General features: G+C 43.6%; 1 protein-coding gene across 1 annotated transcript in view; it reads right to left on the reverse strand.

Annotated features, from left to right (window-relative positions):
- Window positions 1-20,217, reverse strand: part of LOC308515356 (protein mono-ADP-ribosyltransferase PARP14-like) — a gene marked incomplete at both ends in the record, with an annotated part of 58,245 nt that overhangs the window by 16,918 nt on the left and 21,110 nt on the right. Inside the window, 3 exons of the mRNA XM_081085981.1 lie at window positions 2,407-2,485; window positions 17,527-17,748; window positions 18,482-18,718. Coding sequence (XP_080942107.1) covers window positions 2,407-2,485; window positions 17,527-17,748; window positions 18,482-18,718 — 538 coding nt within the window. The remainder of the gene's footprint in view (window positions 1-2,406; window positions 2,486-17,526; window positions 17,749-18,481; window positions 18,719-20,217) is intronic.

Here is a 20,217-nt window from a genome sequence, read left to right on the forward strand (position 1 = left end):
ATGCACAGGTGGGATGCCTTGGCCTGGCCAGCGATCGGGCCCATTGAGGCCTTCTCGCCCAGTCCTGATCAGGGCCAATCGGGGCCAATTTGGGCCAGCCCCTGTGGGGGAGAGGCCACGGGATGTTGGCTGGCCAGAGGGAGCGACCGCGGGAGGTTGGCCTTGGGAGCACACTGACCACCAGGGAGCAGCTCCTGTGTTGAGCATCTGCCTCCAGTGGTCAGTGCGTGTCATAGTGAATGGTTGACCAGCCATTCAGTTGGCCAGTCATAACGGTCACTTAGGCTTTTATTTATGTAGATATGTGCTACTGAAGTAGATGTCCAACACTATTTATTAAAGAGACTACCCTTTCCCCATTGTATATGCTAGACTCTTTTGTTATCAATTAATTGGCCATATATGTATGGGTTTCTTTCTGGAATCTCTATTCTCTTCCATTGATCCATGTTTCTGTTTTTACACCAATACCCTACTGCAGAGGTCCTCAAACTTTTTAAACAGGGGGCCAGTTCACTGTCCCTCAGACATTCCACACATGCGCACTGCGGGCCTGGGATGAGTCGGCTGCTAAGCAGAACAGGCAGCAGCGGCAAAAACACCGGGCCGTCCAGATAAATGTTTTGGGCGGGCCGCATGTGGCCCTGTAATATACTTGCAAATCAGGAATTGTGATGCCTCTACCTTTTTTATTCTTTCACAAAATTGCTTTTGCTATTTGGGGTCTTTTGTGGCTCTACACAAACTTTACAATTGTTTGTTGTGTTTCTGAGAAAATTCCATTAGAATTTTGATAGGGATTGCACTGAATCTGTAGATTGCTTTAGGAAGAATGGATAGTTTAACAATGTTAATTCTTACAATACATGAGCACATAATATCTTTGCATTTATTTTGCTTTCTTCTTCAATTTCTTTCATCAGTGTGTCTTATCAGTTTTATCTTCTTGGTTAAATGTATTCATAGATATCTTATACTTTTTGATGCAGTTGTAAATGGGATTGTTTTCTTAATTTTTCTTTCTGATAATTTATTAAAGATTAGCCAATTCAAAGCAGAGAGAAAAAGACAAATACCATAAGATCTCACTTACAGCCCTAGCTGGTTTGGCTCAGTGAATGGATCATCGGCCTGAGGACCGAAGGGTTCTGGGTTCAATTCTGGTCAAGGGCACATGCCCGGGTTGTGGGCTCGATCCCCAGTAGGGGGCGTGCAGGAGGCAGCCGATCCATGATTCTCTCTCATCATAGGTATTTCTGTATCTCTCTCTCTCCCTCTCCCTTCCTCTCTGAAATCAATAAAAAAATATATATATATTTTAAAATCTCACTTACATGTAGAAACTAAAAAAACAACAACTCACATTCATAGAAAAAGAGATCAGATTTATGGTTACCAGAGGTAAAATATCAATAAAATATATTTAAAAAAAAAAAAAGAAAATGTGAGCAGTTCTCAAGGGTAAAGATACTCAATATAGATGCTTATGTCAAGATGATCCAGATGTTGGACTTATCAAAGGTTTTAAAGTATCTACTATAAATATGCTCCCTGAAGTCAAACTAAATATATTTGAATGAATGGAAATTATTTGGAATGAGTGGAAAAACAGGAGTCTCTGCAGATAAAATAAATTATAAATTAAGAATCAAATGGACATTTTAGTACTTATAAGTACAGTATCTTAAATTTTAATAATTCATTAGATAAGCTCAACTTTAGACAGAGAAATGAGTCTGTGAACTTGGATGCAGATCAATAAAAAATATCCAATCGGAAAAACAGAGAAAAAAAGATTAAAAGGAAAAAAAGAGCGGATCCTCAGGGACTAGCAGGACACTATCAAAAGGTCTAACATTCATGTTTTTGGAGCCCCCAGAGGAGATGAGAGATGAGTGAAGGACAACTATTTGAATAAATGACTGAAAAATTCCCAAATTTGATGGAAGACATACATATTGAGATTCAAGAACCCTCAGAAAACTCCAAATAGGATAAAGCCAAACATGTAACAGCAAATTTGACAGAGAAGAAGCATTTGGTATTGTCTCTTTAAATATGTCTATTTCCAAAAACACAGGTCACATCATCCTTAGGAAATACGAGCCTCATCACTACTTAAAGCCCTCTGTACAGATTATGTAACTTGGATTGCTTACTCTTCCGCTCAAGATTGCACAGTCATGCAATCTTGCATGCTCAGGTGTATGGAGTATGATTTAATATCTCCTTTATCACAAATAGATTTTTTCATAAAAATCATCACTGCCATCTTTCACTTATCATTACATAGTCATTTAACAACTAGAAATACTTTCTTAATTTAATAATTTTTCCGAACCCCAAAGAACAACAAAAAAAGAATAAAATAAATTTAGGAAAACTGAAAAGGTATCTTTACTGAACCTTGTGCATTCTGAGCCTTGGGAATTCTGTCACTGATGGAATTTCCATTAACTCTTCTGTCAAATTCATCTGAAAATGCCTAGAAACACAAAGACAGTTTTGATTACGACAATCCTTAGTAGAGGAGTGAATTTGATTCATCACAACTTTTTATCATGCATGCACAAATATCAATGAGAGAACAATTCTCAAAGTATTGTTATTATCATTATATATTTTTAAAGTTATGAAAATACATATATTATTTCTACAAATGCATCCCATGAAAATTATCAAAGATTGGAACAAAGATATAAATACAAAATATTCATTATAGTGCTATTTATTAAAATCAAGAAGAAAATAAAACAGTTTAAAATCCAATACAAAAATAGTTAAATAGTTAAATACACTTTAGTATATCCCTGTGTTAAAATATTTAGCAGCAATTAGGAATTACATTCTCAAAGAGTAGTTACTGGAATAGGGAAGTACTCATTTTACATTATTAAATGAAAGAAGATTAACTTTAATTATATTATTATGATGCCACTTTGCAAAGTACATATGTATAGAAGAAGACTAGAAGAAAATATGACTAAGATAATTTATGCATTTTGCATTGTTCAAAGTTTCTACAATGAATATGTATTTCTTTCATATTAGGTAAGAGCAAATAAGTTGCCAGTTTTTAAAAATACAATGTTAAGAGAAAGACAACCACAAGAACCCAGATACTTCATTCAGTCTTTAACTTCCTAATTGTACCAGAAGAGGAATGGCTAGTGGAGTAGTGCATTTTGGAGCAAGAGGCTGTATTTTAGGTTTAGTGAACCTGTGAATTTCTTTGCCTGGTAGAGGCACCCCAAAATCATCACATTTGTGTGAACAAGCAACAGAGAATTTTGTTGGTAAAAAACAAAAAGTACCAAGTAACATCTTGGCTGAAAGGCTGATACAATAAAGGGATAAGGACAGGAATAGACTATAGTCTGAAGGTGTCAGACTCATAGACCTCCAGGGCCCAGACAGGAAGCTACAAGTGTAAAGGTGAAGTGATGTGACTCTAGAGGACTATACAGCACCTGCCATTCAGCCTCAGCAAACTGTTCAGACAGAAACCCATACCCAATGTGTCAGAATGTCACAGTGGACATCTGGAGTATTATGTGAAACCAGATGCCCAGTGCACGAAATTTGTGCACTCTGGTGGGTCCTTCAGCCCAGCCTACGCCCTCTCACAGTCCTGGAGCCCTTGCGGGATGTCTGACAAACAGCTTAGGCCTGCTCCCTATGGGAGCGAGCCTAAGTCTGCAGGTGGAAATCCTTAGTGTTGCTGTGCAGGTGAGAGAGGCTCCTGCCACCACCGCTGTGCTCACCAGTCGTGAGCCTGGCTTCTGGCTGAGAGGCACTCCTCCTGTGGGAGCACACTGGCCACCAGGGTGCAGCTCCTGCTTTGAGCATCTGCCCCTTGGTGGTCATTGCACGTCGTAGCGACCGGTCTTTGTGCTGTTTGGTCAATTTGCATATTAGCCTTTTATTCTATAGGACTAGAGGCCCGTTGCAGGAATATTCCTGCAAGAATAGGGCTTCCTGTGGCTGGAGCAAAGCAGAGAAGGGAGCGAAACTCGCTGAGGTGGGCTTCGCTCCTGCTTCAAGCCCCCGCAGCTGGTCTTGCCCTCCTGCTCCAAGCCGCTGCCCCTTATGCTCCCAGCCACAGTGGTTGGGCTTGCCCTCCCGACACCAGTCCCTGGGGCTGGGCTTGCCCTCCTGCACTCATCCCCTGCGGCTGGGCTTGCCCTTCCAATCCCAGTTGCTGGGGCTGGGATTGCCCTCCCCCTCCCATCTGCTGGAGCTGGGCTTGCCCTCCTGTTCCCAGCCACTGCCCCTCAGCTCCCAGCTGCTGCCCCTCTCCCCCTCCCCACCCAGCCGCTGCCCCTTATGCTCCCAGCCACAGTGGTTGGGCTTGCCCTCCCACTCCCAGCCGCTGGGGCTGGGCTTGCCCTCCTGTTCCCATCTGCTGGGGCTGGGCTTGCCCTCCTGCACCCATCCCCTGCAGCTGGGCTTGCCCTCCCGCTCCCAGTGGCTGGGGCTGGGCTTGCCCTTCTGATCCCAGCCGCTGTGGCTGGGATTTCCCTCCCACTCCCAGCTGCTGCCCCTTCCCCTCCAAGCCACTGCTCCTCCCACTCCCAGTGGCTGGGGCTGGGCTTGCCCTTCTGATCCCAGTGGCTGGGGCTGGGCTTGCCCTTCTGATCCCAGCCGCTGTGGCTGGGATTTCCCTCCCACTCCCAGCTGCTGCCCCTTCCCCTCCAAGCCACTGCCCCTCCCGCTCACAGCGGCTGCGGCTCCGTTTCTGTCCTCGTGGCCTCTACTTGGCTCCCTTCTGTACCACTTGGCCTCCATGTTGTCGTCAGTCTTCGCTCCCAGCTAGTATATGCAAATTAACCGCCATCTTTTAGCTTCTATAATTGAAACATTGTATCTTTTGGAGCTGTTGCTTCAGGAGCTCAGAGGCCGGCAGCGGCAGGTGGGGAACCTGGCTTCCTCCATCACTGGAGCAAGCAAGCCTCCTGTTCCCATTAGTTATCTGGCTGCCGGCAGCCATCTTGGTTGGCAGTTAATTTGCATATCACCCTGATTAGCCAATGGGAAGGGTAGCGGAGGAATGGCTAATTACCATGTTTCTCTTTTATGAGATAGGATGTTTGATTTGAAAATATTAGCAACTGATTCAAACTAGACCAAATAAAACATATCTGGAAGCCATGTTACGACCATGGGCTGCTGTTTTGCAACCTCTGTTACCTCTAAACATCTCAATAAGTTTGTTGTTGTTTTTGTGTGCAAATATAACCAAAGTTTAACTGTCTTTAAAAGTCTTAAGTGAAGAAGTGTCACAGCCATGTATAGAGAATCAATACTATTTCCAGTGGCAATAAAGGTGTCTGTAGAGACTAATCCTTCTCCTGAATACTTGCAGAGGAACCTGAGCCTATAGGAAAGGAAACAGGGCCTGTGGTTGCACAGCAATAATGAAATTAGAAGGGTCAGGTCCATGTCATAGGACTCACTCCCCTATTCACCCACTGAAAAAAGCTCAGCATTTTCTCTCTAATTTAGTTCATTTTATGTGCACAAATCTTAGCTCCCAAAGTAATTATGATTTACAGGAGGGGTTGTTCAAGAAGCATTTATTGACTAGAAATTACTGTAGTTATTCAGACCAACTAAATAGACCATGTTTTTTGCTCAGGTGGTTTAGTTGTCTGAATAGAATTTAGATTAGAATTGTTTGCTTTGGAAGAACTTAAAGGTAGTATCTAAATCCAGGAAAAAATTAAGAATGACCTAAAAATTCAAATGGCCCAATGATTCATGGACATCTCCTGGGTTGCTGGCCTTGATCTAGTCATTTAATTCTTGCACTACCATGGAACTTTTCAAACATTTAATGTCATTTACTCTACTGAACTCTAAGGACTTGGAGGCAGGGATAATGGTCTCTTATTAAATGCCTCTTGTTCTTTCATAATGTAGAGTCCAGTGGCTCACTCATAGCTGATGTTCAGCAAAATGTGAGCTGGTTGATAGACTTTACGACCGAAGATGGTTCTAGGACTTCTGCTACAAACTCTCCTATTCCTGAGGTGGGGGGGGGGGCGGGGGGAGTGCTGAGTTTATTCTTACCACATCCTTCAGTTGCATTTCATCCTGACAATCTCCTATTTATAGGACCACAACTGTGCTTTTATATTATGTATTAAAATTTCTGTGTTCATATGGAAGGAAAGCCTACAGATTAAAGGAAGGTTAAGGGGAGAGACAAAATGGTGGCGGTACAGACAGACGTGTCCCATGCCTTGTCCCGGAGCAGATAGGGTGAGCAGCTGAAACTAGTAACATCCAGCCTGAATTGGCAGAGGATATTCAGCTGGGAGATAGTTTGCAGCCGGGAAAGGCAGATGACTCCCAGAGAAAGGTAAAGTCAAGGCTCTGGAAAGGATAATCGGCCAGACCTCTGAGCTCTAAGGATCAGAGGGAATCCACACAGCACCGGCTTGGGCCACATCCCTTGGGACAGGCACAGTGGAAAGAAGGTATGCAGAACTGCTGGTCAGCAGGGGATTCTAGATCTGGGTCCACAATCAGGAAAGGCTGAGGAGTTCTGGCAGGAGAGGAGTGCATAGAGGTGCAGCCTCTCCAGCCTCTGTGGCTTGTGCCTTTCTTCATTGAGCCTAGTTCATAGGACCTTTCGGATACAGACACTTACCCATGGCTGGAGCATGGGAGAAGGTGCAGAATTGTGGAATCTGGGGAGAAAGGGGGATCCAGAAGAAGTGGCAGCAAGTTTGGTGCTGAGCCATGCCTGAACCTGGGACCTGTGCAGCCATTTTGTCCTGAAGAGATAGCCCCTCCCTCCCGTATCCAGGCAACTAATACAGCCACACCCAGATTCCACCCTGATTGGTAAAAGGATTAAAAACAAAAAACAAAACCTAAATAGTCCCTAAGAGCACAAAGGGGCTGGACTAAAGAGAGACTTTCAGTCCCAGCAATCAGAACCTGAGAAACACTACAGTACAGAAGACTGGGATCTTAAGCCAGCCAAAGGAACACTTCACTTTTTCATTTTTATTTTATTTTATTTTATTTTATTTTTTAATTACTTTGTTATCTCTCTTTTTTCTTTTTTCTTTGTTTTCCTGTTTTTGTTTGTTGCTTCATTTTCTATTTCTTTTCACATTATTTTTCCATCACTCTATTTTATTTCATTTTTATTTGCTATTTTATACCATTTTTGAAATAATTTTTTTTGTAAATTTATTATTATTTCTCATTCTCTTTCCTCTTATTCACCCATTGCCTTTCTACTTCCTCTATACTGAACTGAGATCCTCCCCATATTCATCCAATTCTTAACTTTATCTTCTATATATAAGCTCAGCATCTACAGATTCTGCATCCACCCTCTTTGCTGGGGGTTTGGTGTTTGTATTTATTTTTTTGTATTTTTTTATTATTATTTTGTTTGTTTTGTTTTGTTTGTTTACCTATTGGTTCTGTGGTGTTTCCCCATATATATATATATAAAATCTCCTTTTTTTCATTTTTCTTTTCTCTCTTATCTTTTTTGCTCTCTTCGATATCATTTATGCTCTCTTTTCTCACCCCTAATTCTCCTTTCTCAGGTGGTCACTTATAGTGGGGTTATTATTGTCATGAGTACATTCATGCTTTGGTCCCTTTGAGTTGTGTCTTGTCGAGGTGAATTTTATCCTGTCTGGCCAGGTGCTAGAGAGTGAGCCTCATAACCAGACACCTGTAGAGGAAACTCCATCCACAAATGGGTCAATAACACCCCAGACCCAACTACAGAGGCAGGAAGAAGGCGGCAGTGAGGGAGAGAGCATGAGTCAGTGAGGGACCAAAAGAGGAGTGTGTGGTCATGTGGGATGTGTGTGTGTATGTGAGTGAGGCACAGATAGATCCCGCAGGACCTTCGGGTTCAGGCTAAACAGATTCGTCTAACTAGGCAGACTCTGCTACTGTTGTAAGCAGTTCCGGGAGGCCAGCTCATTCTCAGAAGCCTAGCATTTTTAAGGGGAGAGCTGCTGTAACTGGGAGCCAGGCCTCACCCCCACCCAGGGTGCCCGCAGATAACACCTGGGACTCTATAGACATCCCTGCCAGGGACCTGCTACCTCAGCTATGGTCCCACAGTCAACAAGTCTCCAGCCACCTTGGGCAAAGGCTCCTGAGAGTTCTGAAGTGTGTTCCCCTCTGACCAGCCCAACGCCTTAGCCCAGGGCACTACAACCATGCAAGCAGCAGACAAGCGAGAAGCTCACTCCTGTCCAAGGAGCAGCAGCCCCGCAAGCAACCTGCCTCAGGCCTAAAAGCAGAAGCCTCACGTGGCCTGCCCCTGTCCAAGGAGCAGCAGCTGTGTGAGCGACCCACTCCCTGTCCAAGGAACAGCAAACACATGAGCAGCCTGCCCTGTCTGAGGAGGAGCAGCCACACGAGCAGCCTGCCCATGATTGAGGAGCAGCAGCCCCACACAAGCTGCCCCCATCTGAGGAGCAGCAGTGGTGTGGGCAGCCCATACCCATATAAGGAACAGCATCACCGTGAGCAGCCCGCTCCCATTCAAGGAGCAGCAGTCACATGAGCAGACCACCCACGTCCAAGGTGTGGCAGCCCTGCGCAGTCCACACTGGTCTGAGAAGCAGCAGACACACGCAGCTGGCACCGGTCTGACAAGCCACAGCTGGGTGAGCGGCCTGCCCCCATCTGAGGAGCAGCATCCACACGTGCAGCTCACTCCAGCCTGAGGAGCAGCAGTGGCCAAAGCAGCTCGCCCCTGTCCAAGGAGCAGCAGCCACACAAGCAGACAGACCAACCACATCTGAGGAGCGGCAGCCCTGCACAGCCCACACTGGTCCAAGGAGCAGCAGCCACACTCAGTCTGCACCTGTCCGACAAGTAGCAGCAGGGTGAGCATCCTGCCCCCATCTGAGGAGCAGCAGCTGCAAGAGCAGCCCAAACCCATACAAGGAGCAGTAGCCCTGTAAGCAACTTGCCCCTGTCCAAAGAGTGGCAGCCTCACGAGCAGCCTGCCCCATATGAGGAACAGCAGCAGCATGCAGCCAGCCCCAATCCAAGGAGCAGCAACCACGTGAGCAGCCTGCTCCTGTCCAAGGAGCTGCAGCTGCACTCAGCCCACGCCCACCTGAAGAGCAGCAGCCTTGTAATCAGCCCACCCCTGTCCAAGGGGTGTGTGAGCAGGCTCATCTACCAGCCAGAGGAGACACCACTGCTGTGAACAGCACCCACCAGAGGAGCCGCTGCCAACTAAGGACCAGCCACTACCACGACCACTTGAGGAGCAACTGCAGCTCGAGGAGCCACTGCCACCCAAGGAGGAGCCCCTGCACGACTGGGCATCTAGATGAGTCAGTGAGACCAAAAATGGGTAGACAAAGAAATCCCCAAAGGAAAGAAAATGAGAAATCACCAGAAAAGCTGCTAAGTGAAACAGAGGCATGCAATATGTCAAAAAAGAATTCAGAATAAGGGTCCTAGAGTGCATAAACTGGATGGAGGAAAAAATCAACAACTTATGTAAGAATCAAGAAGAAATGGATGAAAAAAATCAATAACTTATGTAAGAATCAAGAAGAAATGGATGAAAAAAATCAATAACTTATGTAAGAATCAAGAAGAAATAAAGAGTGAGAAAGCTGTAATAAAAAAACACCATGGAAAGTTTCAACAGTAGATTAGGAGAAGCGGAGGACTGAATTAGCAAATTAGAAGACAGGGAAGCAAAACACACCCAAACTGAACTGCAATTGGAGAAAAAAATTAAAAGACAGGGGGAGAACCTAAGGGAGATATGGGACAACATGAAGTGAAGCAACAAACAAATAATAGGGGTGCCAGAACAATAGGGAGAGAAACAAGGGTTAGAAAACCTATTTGAAGAAATAATGTCAGAAAACTTCCCTGAGGTGGGGAAGAAAAAAGTCACATAAGCACGGAGAGTCCCAAACAAGATGAACCCCAAAAGACCCACACCAAGACACATCATAATTACCATGGCAAATGTTCAGGACAAAGAGAGAATCTTAAAGGCTGCCAGAGAGAGACAGAAAGTTACCTATAAGGGATCTCCCATTAGATTATCAAATGATTTCTCAACAGAAACACATCAGGCCAGAAAAGAATGGACGGAAATTTACAAAGTGATGCAAAGCAAGGGACTGAATCCAAGAATACTCTATCCAGCAAGGCTATCATTCAAAATTGAAGGAGAAATAAGAAGCTTCACAGACAAAAAAACGCTAAGGGATTTTATCACCACCAAGCCAGCAATGCCAGAAATGCTAAAGGGACTGGTGTAAAAAGAAGAAATAAAAAGCTAAGAAAGAAAACAGGCACAAAAAAATAAAAATGGCTACAAACAAGTACCTTTCAATAATAACTGTAAACATAAATAGACTAAATGCTACAATCAAAAGACATCGAGAGCTGAATGGATAAAAAAAACATGGCCCATATATTTTCTGTCTACAAAGGATCAACCTCAGAATAAGGGACTCACACAGACTGAAAGTGAAGGGTTGGAAAAATAACTTTCAGGCAAATGGAAATGAAAAAAAAAAGCTGGGGTAGCAATACTTACATTGGACAAAATAGACCTCAAAGTGAAGGCCATAACAAGAGATAAGGAAGGCCATTTCATAATACTAAAGGGATCAATACAACAAGAAGATACAACCCTGAAAAACATTTATGCACCCAATGCAGGAGCACCCAAATACATAAAAAAACTCCTGGAAGATATCAAAGGAGAGATTGACAACAATACAATCATAGTAGGGGACTTTAATACACCACTGATATCACTGGATAAATCCTCTAGACAAACAATCAGCAAAGAAACAGCAATCCTAAATGACTCACTAGACCAGATGGACTTAATTGACATCTTCAGAACACTTCACCCCAAAGCCACGGAATATACAATCTACTCAAGTGCTCATAGGATATATTCAAAAATAGACCACATATTGGGTCACAAACAAAGTCTCCCCAAATTCAAGAAGATTGAAATCATACCAAGCATCATCTCAGACCACGATGGCATAATCCTATCTAATAAAAGAGAAACATGGTAATTGGCGTACGACTGCTACCCTTCCCATTGGCTAATCAGGGCGATATGCAAATTAACTGTCAGCCAAGATGGCGGCCGGCAGCCAGGCAGCTTGAAACTAACATGAGGCTTGCTTGCTTCAGTGACGGAGGAAACCAACATTCCCCGCCTTCCTTGCAGGCCTCTGAGCCTGCAGTTTGAAACATTTTAACAAATATAGAAGCTAAAAAAAAACCCCAGAAACCAGCTTTCAGCCAGCTGGGATCTCAGAGCTGGAGTCAGAGCTGGAGTTATGCATTGTTTCGAACCGAAACAAACCAGATACCTACTTTCAGCAGTGGAGGCCTAAGAGCTGGAGCCTCAGAGCTAAAGCTGGCCCAGAATTAAAAAAGAAAAAAAGAGAAAAAGGAGCGGTTGGGAGCTTCCATCACCCACCAGCCTGAAAACAGCACTCAGCCCCTCACCCAGACTGGCCAAGCACCCCAGTGGGAACCCCCACCCTGAAGGGTGTGTGACCAGCTGCAAACAGCCATCATCCCCTCACCCAGGCTGGCCAGGCACCCCAGTGGGGACCCCCACCCTGAAGGGTGTGTGATCAGCTGCAAACAGCTATCATCCCCTCACCCAGGCTGGCCAGGCACCCCTGTGGGGACCCCCACCCTGATCCAGAACACCCTTCAGGGCAAACCAGCCAGCCCCACCCATGCACCAGGCCTCTATCCTATATAGTAAAAGGGTAATATGCCTCCCAGCACCGGGATCAGCGGAGCCGAGAGGCCTCCCGGCACCAGGATCAGCATGACGGGGGCAGCGCCCAAACCCCCTGATCACCCTTCGGCTCTGTGTGTGACAGGGGGCGGGGCCACAACCTCCCTATCCGCCCTGCTCTGTTTGTGACAGGGGAAGGCGCCCCAACCTCCTGATCAGCCCTGCTCTGTGCCTGATATGGGGGAGCTCCCCAACCTCTGATCGCCCTGCAGCTCTGTATGTGACAGGGTGCAGCGCCCCAACCCCCTGATCTGCCCTGCTCTGTGTGTGACGGGGGGCGGTGCCCCAACTCCCCTATTGGCCCTACTCTCTGAGTGACAGGGTAAGGAGCCCCAACCCCCCTGATGGGCCCTGCTCTGTGCATGACAGGGGGTGGCGCCGCAACCTCCTCATCGACCCTGCCTTGAGTGTGACAGGGGGTGGTGCCCCAACCCCCCAATTGGCCCTACCCTGAGCGTGACTGGGGGTGGCATCGCAACCTCCCAATCCGCCCTGCTCTGTGCATGACAGGGGGCGGCGCCCCAACACCCCAATCGGCCCTGCTCTGAGCACGACTAGAGGCTGCACGTAGGGATTGGGCCTGCCCTCTGCCACCCAGGAGCAGGCCTAAGCCAGCAGGGCGTCATCTCCTGATGGGTCCAAGATTGTGAGAGGGCACAGGCCAGGTTGAGGGACGCCCCCCCCCCCCCCCCGTCCCCCCGAGTGCACAAATTTTTGTGCACCGGGCCTCTAGTATTAGAAATAAACTACAATAAAAACAACCCAAAATACTCAAACACTTGGCAGCTGAATAGCATGTTATTAAATATTGATTGGGTTACCAATGAGATCAAAGAAGAAATTAAAAACATCCTGGAAACTAATGACAATGAAAACACAACAATCTAAAACCTACGGGACACAGTGAAAGCAGTCTGGAGAGGGAAGTTTATAGCTCTACAAGCCTATCTCAAAAAACAAGAAAAAATGGTAGTAAATCATCTAACTCTACAACTCAAAGAATTAGAAAGAGAGCAACAAGAAAAGCCCAGAGTGAGCAGAAGAAAAGAGATAATAAAGATTAGAGCAGAAATAAATGACATAGAGACCAAAAAAACAATACAGAAAATCAATGAAACCACGAGCTGCTTCTTTGAAAGGATAAACAAGATTGATGAACCTCTAGCCAGGCTCACCAAGAAGCAAAGAGAGAGGACCCAAATAAACAAAATCAGAAATGATAGCGACAAAATAACAACAGACCCCACAGAAATACAAATGATCGTTAAAAATACTAAGAACAACTCTACTCCAACAAACTAGACAACCTGGAGGAAATGGACATATTCCTAGAAAAATACAACCTTCCAAAACTCAATCAGGAAGAATCTAAATATCTCAATAGGTCAATAACTATGGAAGAAATTGAAGCAATCAAAAAGCTTCCAGCAAACAAAATCCCAGGGCCAGACGGCTACACAGGGGAGTTTTACCAAACATTCAAGGAAGAACTAAAACCTATCCCCCTCAGACTATTCAAAAAAATACAAGAGGAAGGAGCACTTCCAAGCTCATTCTATGAAGCCAGCATCACCCTCATACCAAAAACAGGGAAAGACAACACAATGAAAGAGAATTACAGGCCAATATTCCTCATGAACATAGATGCCAAAATTCTCAACAAAATCTTAGCATATCAGATCCAGCAGTACATCAGAAAGATCATACACCATGACCAAGTAGGCTTTATCCCAGGGATGCAAGGATGATACAATATCTGCAAATCAATAAACGTGATACATCACATAAACAAATGGAGAGAAAAAAACACATAGTCATATCAATTGATGCAGAAAAAGCATTTGACAAAATCCAACACCAATTTTTGATAAAAAAAAAACACCAAAAAACAAAAAACTCTCAGCAAGGTGGGGATAGAAGGATCATATCTCAACATAATAAAAGCCATATATGACAAACCCACAGCCAACATCATACTCAATGGGCAAAAACTAAAACCATTTCCCTTAAGAACAGGAACAAGACAGGGCAGCCCACTCTCACCACTCCTGTTCGACATACTACTGGAAGTATTAGCCATTGCTATTAGACAAGAAGAAATAAAAGGCATCCAAATTGGAAATGAAGAAGTAAAACTGTCCTTATTCGCAGATGACATGATATTGTACATAAAAATCCCTAAAGACTCATCAAAATATTATTAGACTTAATAAATGAATTCGGCATTGTAGCAGTATACAAAATTAACGCCAAAAAATCTATGACATTTCTATACACCAATAGTGAACTTACAGAAAGAGAGACTTAAAAAGCAATCCCATTACAATCACACCAAAAAAATTAAGATAACTAAGAATATACTGAACTAAAGAGGTAAAAGACCTGCACTCAAAAAACTACAGGACATTGAAAAAAGAGATAGAGGAAGATATAAATAGATGGAAGAACATACCATGTTCATGGATTGGTAAAAACAACATCATTAAAATGTCCATACTACCCAAAGTAATCTATAAGTTCAATGCACTTCCCATTAAAATAACAAGGGCATATTTCACAGACCTAGAACGAACTCTCCAAAAAGTTCATCTGGAGAACCTGGCTGGAGAACCTAGCGATAGAACATGGCAAGAGAACCTAGACAGAACTTGGCTGGAGAACCGAGTGAGAGAACATGGCAAGAGAACCTGGACAGAACCTGGCTGGAGAACCTGGACACAGAACCTGGCTGGAGAACTGAGCCAGAGAACATGGCAAGAGAATCTGGACAGAACCTGGCTGGAGAACCTGGACACAGAACCTGGCAGGAGATGCTGGAGACAGAACCTGGCTGGAGATTCTGGATAGAACCAGGCAAGAGAACCCAACCATGATGATCGACTAAACGCTGTTTCCATGTCATTCCCTCTTCGCCGACTCCGTCCACACCTTTGGGAACCCCTGGACCTGCTGGGGTTGGACCCCAACAAATTATGGATTAGAGAATTCAATATTGTTAAGATATCAATTCTTCCCAAATTGATCTAGAGATTCTTTGCAGAATATCAATTAAAATTTATGTGAGAATGCAAAAAAAAAAAAAAAGAAAGAAAGAAAAAGAAAAAAGTTCATCTGGAAAAAAAAAAAGACCCCAAATAGCTGCAGCGATCCTGAGAAAGAAGAACAAAGTAGGTGGGATCTCAATACCAGATATCAAGCTGTGTTACAAAGCCACTGTTCTCAAAACTGCCTGGTACTGGCACAAAAACAGACATATAGATCAATGGAATAGAATAGAGAGCCCAGAAATCGGCCCAAACCAATATGCTCAATTAATATTTGACAAAGGAGGCAAGAGCATACAATGGAGTCAAGACAGTCTCTTCAATAAATGGTGTTGAGAAAATTGGACAGATACATGCAAAAAAAAATGAAACTAGACCACCAACTTTCACCATACACAAAAATAAACTCAAAATGGATAAAGGACTTAAATGTAAGAGGGGAAGCCATAAAAATACCAGAGGAATCCAAAGGCAACAAAATCTCAGACATATGCCAAAGCAATTACTTTACCGATACAGCTCCTAGGGCATTGGAAACTAAAGAGAAAATAAACAAATGGGACTACATCAAAATAAAAAGCTTCCGCACAGCAAAAGAAACCATCAACAAAACAACAAGAAAGCCCACTGCATGGGAGAACATATTTGCCAATGTTATCACCGATAAGGGTTTAATCTCCAACATTCATAGGGAACTCATACAACTTAACAAAAGGAAGATAAACAATTCAATCAATAAATGGGCAAAGGACCTAAATAGACACTTTTCAAAAGAGGACATTCAGAAAGCCAAGAGAAATATGAAAACATGCTCAAAGTCACTAATCATCCAGGAGATGCAAATCAAAACAATAATGAGATATCATCTCACACTTTTCAGAATGGCAATCATCAACAAATGACAAGTGCTGGCGAGGATGTGGAGAAAAGGGAACACTCGTGCACTGCTGGTGGGAATGCAGACTGGTGCAGCCACTATGAAGATCAGTATGGAGTTTCCTCAAAAAGTTAAAAATGGATCTCCCATTTGACTCAGTTATCCCACTTCTAGGAACATATCCCAAGAAAGCAGAAACACCAATCAGAAAGGATATATGCACCCCTATGTTCATAGCAGCACAATTCACAATAGCTAAGATCTGGAAACAACCTAAGTGCCCATCAGCAGGTGAGTGGATTAGAAAACTGTGGTACAGCTACACAATGGAATACTATGCTGCTGTAAAAAAGAAGGAACTCTTACCATTTGCAATGGCATGGATGAAACTGGAGCGCATTATGCTAAGTGAAATAAGCCAGTCAATGAAGGAAAAATACCCCATGATCTCACTCATTCATGGATAATAAAGACCATTATAAACTTATGAACAATAATAGATACAGAGGCAAAGCTGCCTCAAACAGATTGTCAAACTGCAGTAGGAAGTCCGGGGAGGGTTGGGGGGCAGACGGGAGGGGGGTAAGAGATCAACTGAAGGACTTGTATGCACGCATATAAGCATAACCAATGGACACAAGACACTGGGGGCATGGGAAGCTGGGGGAATGTCAAGCGGGGGTGGGAGGAGGAGACATATGTAATACTCTTTGTAAAACTTTAAGCAATAAAACAAAATTAAAAAAATAAAATAAAAGAAGGTTAAGGAACATGTCAACTCCACTGCAATATATAGGCCTTGTTTGGATTCTGATTCAAACAAATAAGCTGTGAAAACAAAACATTTATGTGACAGTTGGAAATTTGAACATTGACTTGATAATCGATGAAATAAAGGAATGGTTGTCAATTTATTTTATGTGTGAAAGAGTATTGTGGTGTTGTTACTTTTTTAAGTGAAGGGAAACCCTTCATTGTTTAAAAAAAAAATTATGTTTTTATTGACTTGAGAGAGATAAGTGAAACAGCGATGAGAGAGAAACATTGATTGACTGTTTCCTACATGCCCCCTAAAAGAGATCGAGCCTGCAACCCAGGCATGTGCGTTGACTGGGAATCAAACTTGCAACCTCTTGGTGCATGGAACACTGCTCAACCAATTGAGCCACACCAGCCAGGGCCATGGTGTTGTTACTTTTTAAATTGCAATGTCTAAAATAAATACTGACTTGTTTATGGGTAAAATTATATCTGGGATTTGCTTCAAAATAATATGGGGTCCTGGAAAAGTGGCTTAGTTGGTTGGAGTGTCTTCCCATACACCAGAAGGTTGTGGGTTGGGCACATACTTAGGTTCAGGTTCCATTCCCAGTACGTGTGTGTGCAATGTTTCTCTCTCACAGTGATGTCTCTCGCTCTCTTTCTTCCTTCCTCTTTCTCTAAAAACAAAGTCAATAAAAACATATTCTCAGTTGAGGATAATAAATGGAGATAGAGATAAAACATATTAGCCATAGGTTGATAATTATGAAGGTGAGTGAGGGCTATAAGGGAGTTTATTATACTATTTTGTTTATGTTTGTACATGTTTGGAGTTTTCCTAAATAAGAAGCTAATTTTTTTTTCTATATCCATAACGTCACTTGAAAATTCCCATGCTTCAACTAGCCTACAGTGCTCTTTTATTTTCCTGCATGTGAAATACATGGAAGAAACAACCTGTTAAACCAAGAAGACACTGGATACCATTAGGGCTCAGTTGACAAAATAACCAGAAAAGAGTGAAGCTGTACCTGAATATTTTCGTGATCACTTGGGTGCAGCAGAAACCAAACCTCTTGTAAAGCTGTTGGTTCATTGTTGCTACTAAATTTGAACACTTCCGAAGTGATCAATTCAGCAAAAACAGTCTTAGGAAACCCCAAAATGCCTGTTCCTATGGCAGGAAATGCAATTGAGTCTAAGGACAAGTTCTCAGTCATTTCCAAACATTTTCTGATTATGTCTTGCATGATCTGAAAAGTACAAAGAACATCCTTATACATTTTTTTTTGCCTAGAAATGGGAGATAGGACCAAAATAAGAGAATTTAGCAACTTTGTGATCTTTGTCTACTCCTTTCTGCTTTCAACAAAAGGCAGGCTAAGGTCAGTCAGAAGGGGAAAGAAAAATACAGGAAAAGGAAAAGAGAATGTAAGAAACCCTTCAAAAAGATTCACATGCACTCGGCAACGAAGGAAAATATCTAATCAACTACTGGTCTAATCCTTCTTGCTTTTCCATTCTTCATGCCCTCACCTTGCCTTCCTCACTAAAGATGTACTATCTTCACCCAGCTGCGTGTCTCAGTGGTTGAGCATCAACCTATAAATCAGGAGGTCATGGTTTGATTCCTGGTCAAGGCACATGCCTGGGTTGCAGGCTCAATCCCCAGTAGGAAGTCGTGCAGGAGGCATCCGATCAATGATTCTCTCTCAACATTGATGTTTCTATCTCTCTCCCCATCTCCCTTCCTCTCTGAAATCAGTTTTTTAAAAAAGATGTGCTATCTTCAATAACTCTTCCCTATCTTCAATAACTAGTCTTCAGGAGCACTCAGCTACACCAAAAGAAAGGGCCACAATGATGGAACCTGCCAAGAATGTGAAGTTATTACAGAAAAGAAACAGTCAGGGTGCAATCTACATTTTATTGAAAAAAGAACAAAGGGGTACCCAATTTCCCAGAGAATTTAAAACCAGGCCTCACCTTGTGTGAAGATGTGTCGCCATTGTTCCAGCTGGGAGCCACCACGTGAAGCACTTGGTTGCATTGCAGATTACAACCAGTGGTTTGAAGAATCGTGCCCACGTCAACAGCTATACCTTGTCCAGCTGTGTTCAATTCCTTCTGGAGATTTGGCCCAGCTTTTGCCAAAAGGGCCTGAGAAAGGGGCCCACTATTAAGGTTGAGATCCCAAGGAATGGAGTTGACAACAACATCAGCCTAAACACAAAACCAAAAATTGGTTTCAAATTCTAACAAAAAACATTCATCAAGGATTACTGTATTTGAGCCATTGGACTTGGCACAATGGGGACAACTAAAGATTATTGTTTTCAGAGACAAATACCACCGAAGACAATGTGATTAGAGACTTATTTAAGTTACACTCCAGGATAAAAGAGAGCTATCAAAAAGTGGGATCACTGAAGGAGTCTAGAGCAGTGGTCAGCAAGCTCATTAGTCAACAGAGCCAAATATCAACAGTACAACGGTTGAAATGTCTTTTGAGAGCCAAATTTTTTAAACTTAAACTATATAGGTAGGTACATTGTTATTAACTTAATTAGGGTACTCCTAAGCTGGCCTTTGCTAAACACATCCTCAATCTGATTGAGGTACGTTCACTGAGGTCGACCCCTTCCAACTCTCCCATCACACTCGTCTTGTATACTTGTTTCAGATAGACGAGTGTGGATGAGAGAGTTGGAAGGGGTCGACCTCAGCGAATGTACCTCCAAACAATGTACCTTCCCCATGCTGTGTATCCCGCGGCCCACCACCTGCGCCACGTCTCCAGTTGCCCAACCAACTGACACCCCCCACTTCTTCTAATGCCACTTCTTCTAATGCCACTTCTTCTAATGCCACTTCTTCAAAATAGATTCACCCAGGCCGAAAACCAACTTCTGCACATGGGCCACAAAGTTTCACTCGCACTGTACGTGCGCACCTGCACATGGTATTTTGTGGAAGAGCCACACTCAAGGGGCCAAAGAGCCGCATATGGCTCGCGAGCCTTGCTCGGTTTGCCAACCACTGGTCTAGAGGAAGTGCCATTGGTGGCCGGTGAGTACACCATGAGTGATGATAGGCTCTTTGGGAACAGTTGAAGCAGGCAGGAGGAGACGGGGAAATCATTCAGAAGGCGGAACACATGCATGGTGGGTGTGAGCTGTTGAGCTGATAGACAGCTTCTACAGCAAAATGGTGCAAGCCAGGCTGGCAATGTTACCATGGGGGTGGACTGCAGAGGACCTCAAGTGCCAGGCCCTCTGGACTTCCCGACAGACAGTGAGAAGCCATGGAGGCTTTTTCAACAGAAAAGTTAATGTGAACAGATTAATCAGCTAGAGTAAGACACCAAGAGAAGAGAGGAGAAGGAATGTGACTAAGTCATTTTCTAAGCTGTCCTGCATGGGTCACGGACAAGCAACACATGGCAGGTACTGTGGCATCAGAACTCACACATCTATGGGAGAAAAAGGAATGGAAGAAATCGCTTACTATTTAGTGTTCAAGATGGACAAGGAATGGAACATTCCAATTACTGACTTGGGGTCAAAAGAGTTTCTTGTTTATGTATTTGGGTTATTTTATGAGAAATAAAATCATGTGATATTTTTGAAATAGTCCCTGAACTGATTCCAATCATGCCTCTACCATTTGTTAGCTGTGAGAGTTGGGCAAATTACTTAGCCCCTCTAAGTCTCATTTCTTCA

The sequence above is a fragment of the Myotis nattereri genome (genome assembly GCF_964212035.1).
Source record: "Myotis nattereri genome assembly, chromosome: 3".
Taxonomy (NCBI): Eukaryota; Metazoa; Chordata; class Mammalia; order Chiroptera; family Vespertilionidae; genus Myotis; species Myotis nattereri.